This window comes from Phoxinus phoxinus, assembly GCF_949152265.1.
Source record: "Phoxinus phoxinus genome assembly, chromosome: 13".
Classification (NCBI taxonomy): Eukaryota; Metazoa; Chordata; class Actinopteri; order Cypriniformes; family Leuciscidae; genus Phoxinus; species Phoxinus phoxinus.
In genome coordinates, this window is record NC_136888.1 from 20838619 (window position 1) to 20853952 (window position 15334).

At 37.4% G+C, this 15334-nt stretch overlaps 1 protein-coding gene across 1 annotated transcript; it reads right to left on the reverse strand.

Annotated features, from left to right (window-relative positions):
- Positions 1-2195: 2195 nt before the first annotated feature.
- ppp1cb (protein phosphatase 1, catalytic subunit, beta isozyme) lies at positions 2196-11679 on the reverse strand. The gene is made up of 8 exons (XM_079633332.1): positions 11535-11679; positions 5629-5760; positions 5075-5305; positions 4801-4905; positions 4580-4651; positions 3998-4149; positions 3722-3856; positions 2196-3501 (listed from the first exon to the last, which is right to left on the reverse strand). Exons 1-8 carry the CDS (start codon positions 11605-11607, stop codon positions 3397-3399), a joined length of 1005 nt encoding a protein of 334 aa, XP_079489458.1. The 5' UTR covers positions 11608-11679; the 3' UTR covers positions 2196-3396.
- Positions 11680-15334: the final 3655 nt, after the last annotated feature.

Sequence of the window (15334 nt, forward strand, 5' to 3'; positions counted from 1 at the left end):
GGAGGACACGCACACAAGATATCATATTAATCGAAGAGTTTTAGAGCAGAGAGAGAACTGTTTTCATTTAAACTGTTAAAACAGTTTCTTTCCTGATTGAGTCCTCATAGGTGAATATAATAGATCATTTTAGTCAGGTATGTATGTTCTTTATTTAAGCACCCTTAGATAAGATAAGTATGTACACAATGGGTTAGATGTTACACTTTCTTTTTTATTAATTTCTTTTTTTATATATTGATTTTTCTTTCTCGATACATACCGGTAGTCTATTAGGCCTTTCATCTAAATTTAAAGAGTACTACAATTATTCTATAATTATAAGTTAAGTAGCAAAACATAATATGTTTAAATATTTTAAATAAGTTTAAATATTGGAATTAAATAATTTACAGCATTTAAAACACATTTAACGCATTTAAAACACATAAAAAAATAAATTACTAATGTTTGCTAGTGTGATTTAATTATTCACTTGTTTACCCATCAGCTATAGCAAAAATAAGATGTATAGTACCAGCAGCCTTAATGTGTATAAGTGCTTATAAGAACACATGTAAAAGAGATTTCTCACAGAATAAGTTTTTTTTTGCTCAGGAAACCTGATCATGGAGAAGAGAGTTCACAGAACAGATTTTGCTAAGAGAACATTTTCACCAGAAGCCAATAAGGTCTCCATGAAGACATCTAACAGATCTCAGCTTTCAACTCAAGACCGACAGGTAATAAAGAAACACGCATTAGGAGCTGCTACTGCATGTGTGGACTGGGCCTGTCACTGATCAATCTCCTTCACCTCACAGAACAGGGTCAGGGACTGCAGACTAGTTCAGTTGCTGAAAAACAGCCGGCTGGGCTGTTGGCTGAGTGAGATATGTGCAGGGAGAGTGGCACTTCAGCTGCTGATAGCCGGACTCTTCCTGCTGTTTGTCTGGCTCCTGGCAGAACTGTACGTGGTCCTGCCCTGCTTCCTTCTGTGTGGTTGCCTCTTTCATGAGCCATTCAGGAGGGCGGTGAACACAATCTGGGCCTGGATAACAGCTCCCGTAGGGGATAAAGTGCTGGAGAAGGTGCCCCACACTGATGGATGCACTGGGATTAAGTGTAAATGAAATAGCATGTTGGAAGCAAAACCTTCCCTTTATTGCAACCTCACTGAGACTTCCATTTTTTTTTAATGAAAAACAAACAAGGCTTGTGTTTAAATTCACTTCAATGTAAAAGGTGCAAACACATTTACAGTTGTTTTGGTGAAATTTCACAGAATAATATGGGAGTAATGATGATAAACCCAACCTCAAACAACTGCTTTCCAAAAAGCCTTGTTTTTATAATATTGAAGTGGTGTTCACATTCAAAACAAGAAAGATTACTATCTTGGTAACTAATAAAGCTTTAATAATCGTGAATTTGATAATAAATTTGATTCTATGAATCAAGTCCACACCACAACTATAGTGATAACAGCACATATGAGGAAATATGAAGTTGGAATCACAATATTACAGGATATTTCTTTGGAAATACATCAGGTGAAATTCTTAATTGCAGCAATGTGTGACCAAACCTCAAGATCTATAAACCTTCAAAGTTTAAAAATGTAGTTATATTAATTTAATTTGAATATTACTTCCTTAATCCTTACATTCCAAAACCTGCATTGTGCTTGCTTCCTCAATACAAAGTCAGTAAAATATAATTTTTCCTAGTCCCTAAAATTTGATTGGTCAACTGACTGATCTCCCATTTATAAACCACCAATTGATCACCATACACTTAAAACTAAAGCCCAGATTAATTCAGTAGAACAGTTTTATATGCACAAAAATAGCAGCAGAGGTAGGACTGTGATTTGATAGATTAAATACATTTATTCAGGTCATTAAACAAATCAATCATGTGAAATTTCAGATGCTACTTCAATCTACTGAAAACAATTTCAGCTCATTGTCTGCTTTTGGCTGCATTGAAATAGAGCCTGACCCTGCAGGGATAGAGTAGCCATGACAACAGACCACAGATTGTCCTTGTCCACATTTTTCAGCATTGGCGAGTTACAGAGCTGCTTATTTTAATGAAACACTTGGAATAAAATCAGTTGAATAGCATCCAGAACCATGGTCTGCACTCTGCACCACTTTAATTAGCCTGGTATTTGTACGGTTGCTAAGGGACACAAACACAGAAGCGGCAAAAATAGTTTTCTTCCATTTATTAAGTTTGAAGCCCACTTATACAAAACTCATGAACTGCTTTTAGAACACTTAGATAGCTTTCCAAACATTTGAAAATAAATTAAGGAGAAGAAGTAAACAGCAACACAAAAATAAAAACATTAAAAAAAGAATGAATTATGACAGGTGAAGATCAACGTGAGGAAATGCAACCCTCACATAAAGGCATTGTTTAGTCACACATTTGCTACTATTTTAGGTAATAAGTTGTTAAACAAATCCAATAGAATCGGCTTTAACCTTCTAAATGATGTTAGGGAACTTCAAACAAGTGCTAATCTGTTATATTGAATCAATATCTTCCACCTGGAGGCTCTATTTGTGTCAGCTGTCTTTTTATCCAATGAAAAAATGGCTGGTGGATCACATTGCTTCAGGCAGGTTATTACTGACGTGTACATGGGTCATGCAAAGTGTTATGCCGTGACGCTTTTCTCCTCAATTATTACTATCATAAGACATAAAAACAGCAAGTTAAACAGGTCTAGAGTTTCGCTGTAAATCCCAGAGGTATTAAGAAAACAGAACATGCAATGCCATTTGTAAATGCAGCTGTGCAAATGTGTACGTGTCACGGTATCCGAGTTAAAATCCCTTTTCCAGCTTTGTCCATGCTGACCTAGTTTATCGACATGGATTGTGTCTGCTGACCTGTGATCAAGCACCCTGACAGAGTTAAGTGTGAGTGTGTGTATGAAAGCCTCTGGTCTTGAAACTTCAGTGTAGCGAAATACACAACAACCTTCAATACTTACAATCGTCACTCTTTCTTTATGAATCAACATTAATGTTCAATAATCAAAGAGTACTGAAGTAAAGTTTAATAAAATGCTTATATATCAGGACACTACTGAGATCTTTGCGTAAGAGAATGAGTGTGTTTTGCTCTGGGTTCTTAGTAGAGCAGTTTCTTCCCAAAGCAGTATTATTATTATTCTTTATGTTATTAAAATACCAATAAACAAACAAGCAGAGCAAAAGAAAAGAGAATTTGACTGGTCACAGCAAAATGTCTGTACACAAATATTAAGAAAAGAGAAAGAGGTTTGGCAGGGCGAGAAGACAGATTTTAGAGGAGATTTGGGAAAGTAAAGCTGCCCCAGATAGGGGTAGTTTGCTGACGGTGGGGGGATGGAGGGAGTTGTTCTGGGTGGCAAGCCGCTCACCTCTTCTTGGGGGCTTGGGCCGTACGGGGCGGGGTCACAGGTCGCCCTGAGTTGACCCCACCGTACTGATACTTTGCCTTCTTTTCTGACGGCTTCAGGATCTGAGAGAGAAAAGAGTGTGTGTGAGTGCATTGTGTGCACACAATGCATGTGTGTGTGTTCTTGTATATATGGTTTGAGTACACAAATGTGTATAATGACATGGATATTACAACTTAACAAAGGTTTACGAGGACACTTCCTGTGTTCTCGTATACCAAACGACTTAAAAAAATATACTAAACTGTGTTTTTTAAAATGTGTGTGTGGATGGTGACACACCTGAAAAGAGCACATGAGTGACTCATCCACACTCATCATTCCACCGGCATTGTCAAACTCCCCGCAGTAGTTTGGCGCTGAGAACAGAGTGACCAGCTGACGCTTTGCAAAGAACTCATAACCATCTTCAACAACCTGCAAAACATGACACACTCATTGCACTAACTAAAATCACAACTTGCATATAGAAGTCATAACCCACCTCAACCACACTTATTCAAAGTTACCACATGGATAGTGAATAGTGGATACTGATTGGTTGGAATGAATTGGTACCTGATGTGCCCTGCAGATTAGGTCCAGATCGTGGCGGTTCAGGAATTTGCTGACTACGTCAGCACCGAAAGTGAATGAAACGCCACGATCGTTCTCCCCCCAGCCTTGAACATCCTTATCTGGGTCCGACCACAGCAAATCACACAGCAACCCTGCAAGACCAAGAGACAGAGAATATGTATCTAATAATATTTCATTCCATTATCTTGAGTTATAATAAAGTTGATTTAATCTGCAAAATATGTTGGTTGTAAAAATAATGTTTTTATTAGTGCTCAACTAATATTAAATGTAATAAAATGTTTTTTAATGGCCAATGCAAGTACCAACATATAGAGCAGGGTGGCCGATGGCAGATCAGGGTTATTATCATTAACTAAAACTATTAAAAACATTTTTGTTAATTAAAATACATTTTAAATAAAATATAAATACTGATGAAAAACTTAAACTAAATCTTGACTTGGCACCTAACTGAAATAAAAATAAATTAAACGAAAATACCATATATATATATATATATAAATATATAATATTGTATGTCACATGCACACACACACACACACACACACACACACACACCTGTATCTGGGACGTCAGTTGGTCGCATAATCCGGCGTATCTGTTCCATTGACTGCAGATCAGGAGAGAGACCTAGAAGACGGACAGATAAGAGACAAAAAGTCAGACAGAAAAAGTGTCACAAAGAGCATGCATTAATATGCTCAGACTCAGTTGCCCTATTTTATCAGGCCAAGAGTCACTTCAATAGAACTATCCATCATTTGTTCACACATTCTCACCTCCATGGCAACAGAAAATCTTCTCATCTATGATGGCAGCGATTGGGAGGCAGTTGAAGCAGTCTGTGAACGTCTTCCAGAGTTTTATGTTGAACCTGCGCTTGCCTGCAACAGACAAATGTACACATTCATAACAATACAGCATTATGCATGACCTGAAAGTTTGTCCAATGGGTGAGAAAATCAATAATACGATTTCAGATTGTCTGGTGTGGGTGTGTGTTAATATTTGATGTGTTTATATATGCATGTATACATGTGCTCAGATGCTCACACTCATCGTAGAAGCCATAGATACGGTTGATGGAGGCGCACTCGTGATTTCCCCTCAGGAGGAAGAAATTCTCTGGGTATTTGATCTTATAGGCCAGTAGGAGGCAGATAGTCTCCAAAGACTGTTTCCCTCGGTCCACATAATCACCCAGAAAGAGATAGTTTGCCTCTGGTGGAAAACCGCCATATTCAAACAACCTCAACAGATCTGTGTACTGCCCATGGATGTCACCTAGAGACAGAGAGAGAGAGTTTATATGATTGACATCACAAATCAATAAAGTTACATGGATTTAGTCCAATTAGGCTTAAAGAAAAGAAAAAGTCTAAAGATCTTTTCACCCAAAATTCAGGTTAATGACACATACACAGAGGGGTCTCAGGTGTGCCACAGAGAGAAGAGAAATGACCTCAAACTTATCCTCATTACATTCATATTTATATCCTGCTCTACTTACACACACATTTTCAAAACCTTGAGAGATAGAGGGGAAGGAATGTAATTAAACCAGTAGAAATGTTCTCCGCCCTGGAGAAGGAGAGTATCTAACCTACCACATATTTTAAGTGGCGCCTCCAACTCCAGCAGGATGGGCTGGCTGAGGAAGATCTCTCGAGATTTAATGCAGAGTCCTCGAACTTCTGCTTCTGTCATCTGAACGATCTTCCCTGGACGACATCCTCGCACTGGAACAGTAGACATCAACATTGGTTAACAGCGTTTGCTAATCCTTAAGTGTGACAACTTTCCTGCAGCCTCAATAACTGGGTCAAACGTGTGATTTTCGAATCACTCATCACAAATTGGCCCACATACCCTACAGTCATTCACTGAAGCATATTGCACACATAAATAGACACTCTCAATCTGGCAAACTGATTCATCTGATTTGTGAAAAAACTGATTTTTAGTGCTTAGAAACAAAGGCATGTTTATAAAGTGCTGCACGAGCGCTTCTGAGGAAGAACTAGCCACTGGATTTGCCAACTTTTTGGAAGATATTCAGAGTTTTGCTCAGGGGACGTAACTAGATATCTATGAGAAGAACTACCGGTATATATTTTGGTTTGTTTTGAGTTATGACAGGGGAAAAAATCAGTACTTACTTAAATTAAAAAAATTCACACCGGTTTATGGTAGTATGCTTAACTATTTCAGATAAGCACTATAAACATTTAAAAACCATGGTTGTTAACTTCACATATTTGTCAGACAGGTCTTTTCCTGTCTAAGTGGTCTAGAACAGGCTGCAAAGTATTGGGCTGTGCTCGAAATCATCCCCATACCCCTAAATAGGGGTCTATTTGAAGGGACAGCGATTTGTAGTGGTGTCCAAACCATAGTGAACTTGATCGCGTGCACACATTCAATCCATTGTGAGATTCGCAAGTCTGACCAGAGGATGGCGCCCGCAGCTGAATCATCCATCCAACCATTTTCCAAACGGCTTTGTCCAATGTAGCTACAGCGTAATATCATACAGGTATAAATTCCTTTTTTAATGATTATTAAATTGTTTAAATTTAAATAAGGTTTATACATAGTTTCCATGACAGAGTTCAAGAAAAATATTTGTATTTTTCTACTGGAGCTGCCAGTTTGATACGTCAAATAATTATTAAACAGCAAGCACAAACGATTCAAAAGCAGCAGCCCTTCCGGCACACTTCGTGTTCAAATTTACTCACTCGTTTTCATTCACTCCCTCAAGTGAACTATATTAGTGGACCAATGTAGGGAACAGTGAATGAGGGTATAGGCTAGGCGATTTAGGATACAGCCCGGCTGTGCAAGCTGACAATGACACCTGATGCCTTTACACAATCAAAGTCTAATGGTGGCAAATATTTACTGTACAATTGATTAGATAAATGCAGCCCTAGTGAGCAAAATAAACTTTCAAAAACAATTTAAAAATCTTACCGAACATGCGAAACAGTAGTGTACATAATACATAAAAAAAAAATTATGTCATGTCCTGCTCACATAATTTCAGTGAATGTTGCCGTTTACGGTATGTGAGTGGGAATCTTGAGTTTCTGGAATTCAGCAGGAATGTTTCCGCCTTGACAGTCGAGACTGTCTTACTGTTACACAACCATTTTGCAGAGCGGTTTGTCCAAGAACTTTATTTGATGGAGAGAAACTATAAGTGAGAACTTACTAGCTATAATTCACTCTGAGGCGGGGAGAATGACAGATTAGAAAAGTGTGTATGGGGAGAAAAAGTACAATAGCTCAAAGACCGTATATGTCACAGAGAAGGAAAAAGTGTGCACTTTTCTTAAAGCCATGATTATGGTTATATAATAGCACTAACCATTTTAGTGTTCAGGCCGTCCACCCTCACAATATCCCACACAGACCAGAAATGTTGGAGACTGTTTGAAAAGAATGCTGTAACCCCAACTACTGTGCGTGTATAAAGTGCAGAGCATATGAGATTGCAAGCATGATAACATTTGTACAGATTGAAGTGTGTAAAAGTCTATGAGCTGATGAAATGTCCCTGTTATTGCAGCATGACTAAACATAAGGAAAGTCTGATTGTGTGCATGTGTGTGAGTTTGACAAGCCACAGTCCAGACCAGTCTGAGCTAGATTATCAGCTGGCTAGAAAAAACTTGTTCAAAGTGGCAATCGACTATTTGTGAGGAATTTTAAAACTAATTCCTTGTTCATCATGTTAGCGTCGTCATATTACATAACAATACACAAGAACGATGACACAGACAAACTAAACTGATTCACTTTCCCACTACAGCAATTCACAAGATTATCCAAGTCCTGATGGGCAGCCATTAGACGGTCCTCTCCGACCACCGTGGGTATGTCAGCAGACAGCTTGATCTTCACAGATCGAGGAGTGTGATCGAGAGAGACACAGATGGAACATGAGAGAAACATACAGAGATATGTTTGTGATACGAAGTGTGAGGAACTGAGAAGTCGGACATTAGGGTCACAGAGAATCACAGATGGCATTGCTGAGTGAGGGTCAGCAGGAGGCTGTTGGGACAGATGGACGGGCACGAGCCATATCGGTTATCAGGGTGGTGCAATAATCCATGGCGCTTTCCTTTATCAAAAGTAACTGAACAGCAGAAGTTTGTGTAGCAACAAAAGACACTGAGATGGACAGAAATACCCCATGGTAGATCCTAACCGAATTCCCCTGAGACAGAAACATTGGTCTTTCTACTAATATCTACTATACAGGATAATAAATAATTCCAGCATCTAGAAAGGCAGAAAAGTAAAAGCCATGGCACACACTAAAGCCTACAATCCAGTCTACTCTACAGTAGAGAAACAATTACCGAGCAAACAAAGCAGCCATAAACCAGATTTCAGAAGATTGCTAATAAAATATTTTGAAGAATGATAAATTGATTCAATGTAATGTTCTGATAATAATACAGTGTAACATTATGAAAGGAATGTATTTTAAGATTCGTAAGATGATATAATGTAACAGAGAACAAATCTTTAGCATTCCATTTACAACTTATTCACTTCATACAGAGAAAAAAAGTTCATCTTTATATTTAAGTTACACAGTAAAGTTAATGTGTTATTAAGAGAAGATACAGTGTAACATTCCTAAGAGAATACAGTGTAATGTAATGGAGAGAATATAGTGTTCATTACCATTATGATGAGTATTCAATGAAACTAAGAAGAATACAAAGTAATAAAGGGAATGCAGCAGTAGCGGCTCCTGACTGTAGGTAGGGCAAATTCTAGGTCATAGCGCTAGTTTAGGAGAAACAGTTTGTAAGCTTTATTTTCTAATTGCTAAACCACATGTATAAACACTTGAGGCAGAGGTCTTAGTGTCCTTATTTAGCCTGATGGTGATGCTCTAATGATGGACTTGTACTGCTCTAAGTACGCACAGCACACACGTTGGCTGCATCTGAAATCGCATACTTCCCTACCATATAGTGGGCAAAAAACTGTATGTGACAAAGTAGTATGTCCGAATTCACAGTACTCATAAAAGAGTAGGCAAAAAGTACCAGGATGACCTACTACTACCAGCGAGATTCTGAAGTGTGCATAAAATGGACACTTTACTATCCCATGAGGCCACAGGAGAGGATTTGTGAATGGCAGGGAAGCGATGTAAGTAACTGATGCTGGTAGGTCACATGATAATGACACCATGGCGAATTTAGCACGTCCAGATTACAATACTACACACATTCATACTAAATAGATTATAGTACATATTTTTTAGTGGTCGTGAAGTAATTACTTAGTCAAGTCATCTTCATTTATATAGCGCTATTAACAATGTAGATTGCTTCAAAGCTGCTTTTCAGAGATAAACGTAAAATTTAAAGTAACAGATTGTTTTGGCTTTATAGCGGTTCTTGAAAATTGTTATTTTCCAGCTAAAGTTACTTTTGATTGATTCACTTCCGTCGAAAGGATAATTTGTTATTAAATTAGGGGCCCGTTCTCTCTAAACAGACTTTAAACGCGAACCTGTGAGAAAAGCTGATGGCGCTCATGTGCGCATCAAGAATTAATTCTATAGTTATTATGTGCGTTTGAATATATGTGCGCATGTTTGTAATCCCCTACAAACCAAGCCTAAACAAACTACTTGTCCTGCCTATAAATTTGATACAGAAATTTATTTTATCACTACGGGGTAGATACGCAAATTTTGGTAAAGTAGTAAAGGGATCCTCCATAGGAGAGGCTAGTTGGCACGTTAAATTTAAATATCCTGCTCACTTAAAGGGATAGTTTACCCAAAAATGGAAATTCTGACATCAATTACTCACCCTCATGTTGTTCCAAACCAGTAAGACTTTTATTCATCATCGAAACACAAAACTAGATATTCTTTATGAAATCTGAGTGAATTCTGTCCCTGTGTCAGCTACGCACCACTTTGATGCCTCAAAAAGTTTATGAAGAGATCGTAAAACTGATGAATGTATATGTGAATAAAAGCTTAAATTCAATCTGTTTAACGTATAAAGCGACCGTGTCTTGTCAGAAAATGTGGACTAAACCACTCAATTCATATGGACTAGATTTACGATCTCTTGATGAACTTTTTGAAGCATCTAGGTTTTAGTTGTGTAGCTGACAATAAAGGGACAGAAATCACTCAGATATTTCATTAAAAATATCTTAATTTGTGTTCCGAAGATGAACAAAAATCTTATGGGTTTGAAATGACATGAGCGTGAGTAAATGAACAGTTTCATTTTTGGGTGAACTAACCCTTTAACAACTTAAAATAGTCTAGAAAAACAGAAAAAATATTTGTTGCATAATGCAATATTTATTATTGATTCAGTTTATATATTTTGGTGGGGCACTTCTCCACCTGCTCATTCAGATGAGACAAGCTGGAATGAAGTGAAACATTACTAATAGTATACGGTATACTATTAGTAATGTTTCACTTCATTCCAGTTTGTCTCACCTGAATGAGCAGGTGTAACCTTGAAAAGAATAATGTTTTGTTATGAAGAGGATTCAGTTATTTCCTCAGAGGACTACAATAAATCCTCTTCATTATTAAACAATAAATATAATCTTCATAGCATAACATTGCACTTGTATTCTGTCATTTCTGTTAATAACGTTACACTGCATTTTCTTAATAAAATTATTTTGTATTCTCCTCGTAACGTTCTTGTTACACTGTAACACGTTACAAAGTGAATGCAGTGTAACGTTATTAAAATAATAATACAAGTCCAATGTTATTGTAGAGCATATTTATTGTCTGATTATGAAGAGGATTCATTGTAGTCCTCTGAGGATAATGCAATATAAAAATAAGAACAGAATTTAACGTTATTGAGAGAAAAAACAGTGATGTTACAAAGAGAATAGCGTAACGACGTAAGTTACATAGTAACGTTAACGTTACATGCAATGTAACATTACCATTATGAATACAATTCAGTGTAATATTACTATAAAACAGTGTACGTTAAGGGTTTTAGAAAACACATTTATAACATTAATAAAGAGTAGGTTAGGAGAAGTACATGGTTGTAAAGGCTACTACTAAATATAGGGTGAGTTGAGTCGAATGGAGAATCAGAATTACGTCGGTTAGGCTACATTCGCCTGAAGTCAACGACGCAGCGGACACTGCATCGTCCTGCCCTCTCTCTCATTTACTCGGTTTTTTTGAACAACTGATGTATAAACTGGAGGCCCTCACGTCTCGTTCCTGCTTCGGTAGATAAAGGCAAGGTTAGATCTAATCTAAAACTCCCAGCACTGGTAAAAAAAAAAAGGCTTGACCAAACCCAGGGGCCACAGCCGTGTTTGTAAACAGGGCGCAGAGACGCGAAGCTAAGCTCTCTTTACGCACACAATTCCCTATTCAACAACAGAAAAACAGATTATGATACATACATAATTACCGAGTATGTTTGTGTAAACGTTAAAATACAGTTACTTTCACAAATCTTACCTTCAAGAAGACGAGAAATGAGACTGTCGACGTTTAATTCCCCCTCCGCCATCTTCAGTGCCGAGTTCTGCATGCAGAGCTTCCAGTAACGGCCGCTAGGTGGTGGTCACAATGACGTCATTCACTTGGTTACAAGCAGTACGTCAATATTAATGACCTTTTCATGCATATTTAATCGTTTGAAGGCAAACTTTTGACCTGTTGAAAGCAACTTAATTGTTAATGGTATTTTCTATTGTTCAATGTCTTGCTATTTGTGTATTTGGTTTCCCTTCCAGGTGGATTTTTATCAGAGTAGGATTACTCTTGGCATTTATTTAGCCTTTATATTTTGTAATCAATTTATTGAGCGTGATTCACACAAGAGTGCGTTTCTTTAGTCATATCAACTTAATTAAAACGGAATTTAATTCTTAAAATTACTTAATTCCAAAAAAATGCCTCATTTTGTTTATTGCATGCTTTCAAGCCATTGGTTTCCCAATCCTGTATCAAAATTATCATACATTTAAGAATGATTTTGTATTTATTATAATATGTCAGTCATATATTTATCGTAACTTTTCGTTTAGGCTTTAGTCAAGGCTTTAGTTGCGCTGCTGGCGAAGCTGCCATCTATTGGTGAAAAACTGAAAAATACTGATTTAATATTTGGTCATACCAGATGCGCTAACTCAGTTCCTGGAGGGCCACAGCCCTAAAGAGTTTAGTTCCAACCCTGCTTACACACACACACACACACACACACACACACACACACACACACACACACACACACACACACACACACACACACACACACACACACACACACACACACACACACACACACACACACACACACACACACACACACACACACACACACACACACACACACACACACACACACACACACACACACACACACACACACACTATCGAGTATAAAAAGCCATTATCAATGGAGCACAGATATTATGAGTCACCATGGCAACAGCGCCAGACACAAAGAGGAATTACTGTTATACAGTGTTGGGTGTAATTAATTACCATGTAATCTAAATATTGTAATTTAATTAAAGGGATTAATCTTAATTCTTCTGTAATTTAAAATAAAATATGATGTAATTACATTAAATAGGCTACTGCATAGACTATAGAACAATTCTGTATAAAAGAACAGTAGATTTAACATACATTTTTAAAAGGTATATTTTGAATGTAACCTTCTCCCTCTACACACTTTGGTCAATTCAAGAATAGTTCATGCAATTGTATATTGTTCATCTTGAAAGCATTAAAAGTGCAGTTTCTTGTCTCTCCTCATTGTATTGTTCAAGTGGTTGAGGTTGATATGGGACTTAGTAATTAATAATAAGTAGACCAATACTTTCTAAAGATAGTAATTATTACATTAATCTAATTACACTGTTGAAGATGTAATTTGTAAGTAGTAATTCATAACTATTTTAGAGTAACTGTTATAATATCAGGTGAAACTGGAAGAACAGTTATTCAACCTAATTTTAATTTTCATGACTGCAGGCATAAAAAGAATGTGGCAGCAGCTGAAAATAAAAAATATATAAAAACATAATTCAATCAGGTAAGGCTTGAGCATATCATGGGTGTAGGCTATCTGACTTTACAAACATTTGACATATTACATAACTAAATAGCATCCAGTGTCTAGCAGTGCAGCAGCATTTTTGGCTGAGGCTATTATTGACAAGTGCAAAACCAAAGTTTGTTGAGTATTTGAACCTCACTGCTAAGAAAAATGAGAGGGGGGGAACAGAATCCGACGGCAAAAAAACAGCTGTCGGAATCCGTTCCCCCACCCTCATTTTGAGAGGTTTTGATGAAGTGGCTTAAAAAAAGGCTGATCAATTTTTTTGAGCTTAACTGCCATCAGTTTAAAGAATATCTTTTGCCTTTTAACCATGATAGGAAAGTATGAAAAAAAAAAAAAAAACGATGACCCGGGACCTGTCGTCAAAATCCCAAAAGTATGAAAAAAAAACAGAAAAAAAACGATGACCCGAGACTTGAACTCTGGTCTCAAAAATCCCAAAATTGTTAAATGTCAGTGCTTAGACCACCAGGCTATAGGGGACAGATGCAAAACAAAAGTTTGTTGTGTATTTGAACCTCACTGCTAAGAAAAATGAGAGGGGGGGGAACAGAATCCGACGGCAAAAAAACAGCTGTCGGAATCCGTTCCCCACCCTCATTTTGAGAGGTTTTGATGAAGTGGCTTAAAAAAAGGCTGATTCAATTTATTTGTGGATGGAGCTTATCTGCCATCAGATTAAAGAATATCTTTTGCCTTTTAACCATGATAGGAAAGTATGAAAAAAAAAAAAAAAAAAAAAAGCGATGACCCGGGACCTGTCGTCAAAATCCCCCAAAAAAAAAAAAAAAAAAAAAAAAAAACGATGACCCGGGACTTGAACTCTGGTCGTCAAAATCCCAAAAGCGTTAAATGTCAGTGCTTAGACCACTAGGCCAAAGGGGCACGTGCAAAACAAAAGTTTGTTGAGTATTTGAACCTCACTGCTAAGAAAAATGAGAGGGGGGGAACAGAATCCGACGGCAAAAAAACAGCTGTCGGAATCCGTTCCCCCACCCTCATTTTGAGAGGTTTTGATGAAGTGGCTTAAAAAAAGGCTGATTCAATTTTTTTGTGGATGGAGCTTATCTGCCATCAGTTTAAAGAATATCTTTTGCCTTTTAACCATGATAGGAAAGTATGAAAAAAAAAAAAAAAAACGATGACCCGGGACCTGTCGTCAAAATCCCAAAAATATGAAAAAAATAATTAAAAAAAACGATGACCCGGGACTTGAACTCTGGTCGTCAAAATCCCAAAAGTGTTAAATGTCAGTGCTTAGACCACTAGGCTATATGGGACAAGTGCTAACCAAAAGTTTGTTGAGTATTTGAACGTCACTGCTAAGAAAAATGAGAGGGGGGGAACAGAATCCGATGGCAAAAAAACAGCTGTCGGAATCCGTTCCCCCACCCTCATTTTGAGAGGTTTTGATGAAGTGGCTTAAAAAAAGGCTGATTCAATTTTTTTGTGGATGGAGCTTATCTGCCATCAGTTTAAAGAATATCTTTTGCCTTTTAACCATGATAGGAAAGTATGAAAAAAAAAAAAAAAACGATGACCCGGGACCTGTCGTCAAAATCCCAAAAGTATGAAAAAAAAACAGAAAAAAAACGATGACCCGAGACTTGAACTCTGGTCTCAAAAATCCCAAAATTGTTAAATGTCAGTGCTTAGACCACCAGGCTATAGGGGACAGATGCAAAACAAAAGTTTGTTGTGTATTTGAACCTCACTGCTAAGAAAAATGAGAGGGGGGGGAACAGAATCCGACGGCAAAAAAACAGCTGTCGGAATCCGTTCCCCACCCTCATTTTGAGAGGTTTTGATGAAGTGGCTTAAAAAAAGGCTGATTCAATTTTTTTGTGGATGGAGCTTATCTGCCATCAGTTTAAAGAATATCTTTTGCCTTTTAACCATGATAGGAAAGTATGAAAAAAAAAAAATGAAAAAAAAACGATGACCCGGGACCTGTCGTCAAAATCCCAAAAATATGAAAAAAAAAAAAAAAAAAACGATGACCCGGGACTTGAACTCTGGTCGTCAAAATCCCAAAAGTGTTAAATGTCAGTGCTTAGACCACTAGGCCATAGGGGCACGTGCAAAACCAAAGTTTGTTGAGTATTTGAACCTCACTCGGCTCACTGCTAAGAAAAATGAGAGGGGGGGGAACAGAATCCGACGGCAAAAAAACAGCTGTCGGAAT

What these genes read in the sequence shown, in the direction of transcription:
- ppp1cb (XM_079633332.1), bottom strand. Translation starts at nt 11,607, where the DNA reads ATGCAGAACTCGGCACTGAAGATGGCGGAGGGGGAATTAAACGTCGAC. An exon ending in GATTTTCTGTTGCCATGGAG is followed by an intron (nt 4,652 to 4,800) that starts GTGAGAATGTGT and finishes TCCGTCTTCTAG; the next exon opens with GTCTCTCTCCTGATCTGCAG. An exon ending in AACTGACGTCCCAGATACAG is followed by an intron (nt 4,150 to 4,579) that starts GTGTGTGTGTGT and finishes TTGGTCTTGCAG; the next exon opens with GGTTGCTGTGTGATTTGCTG.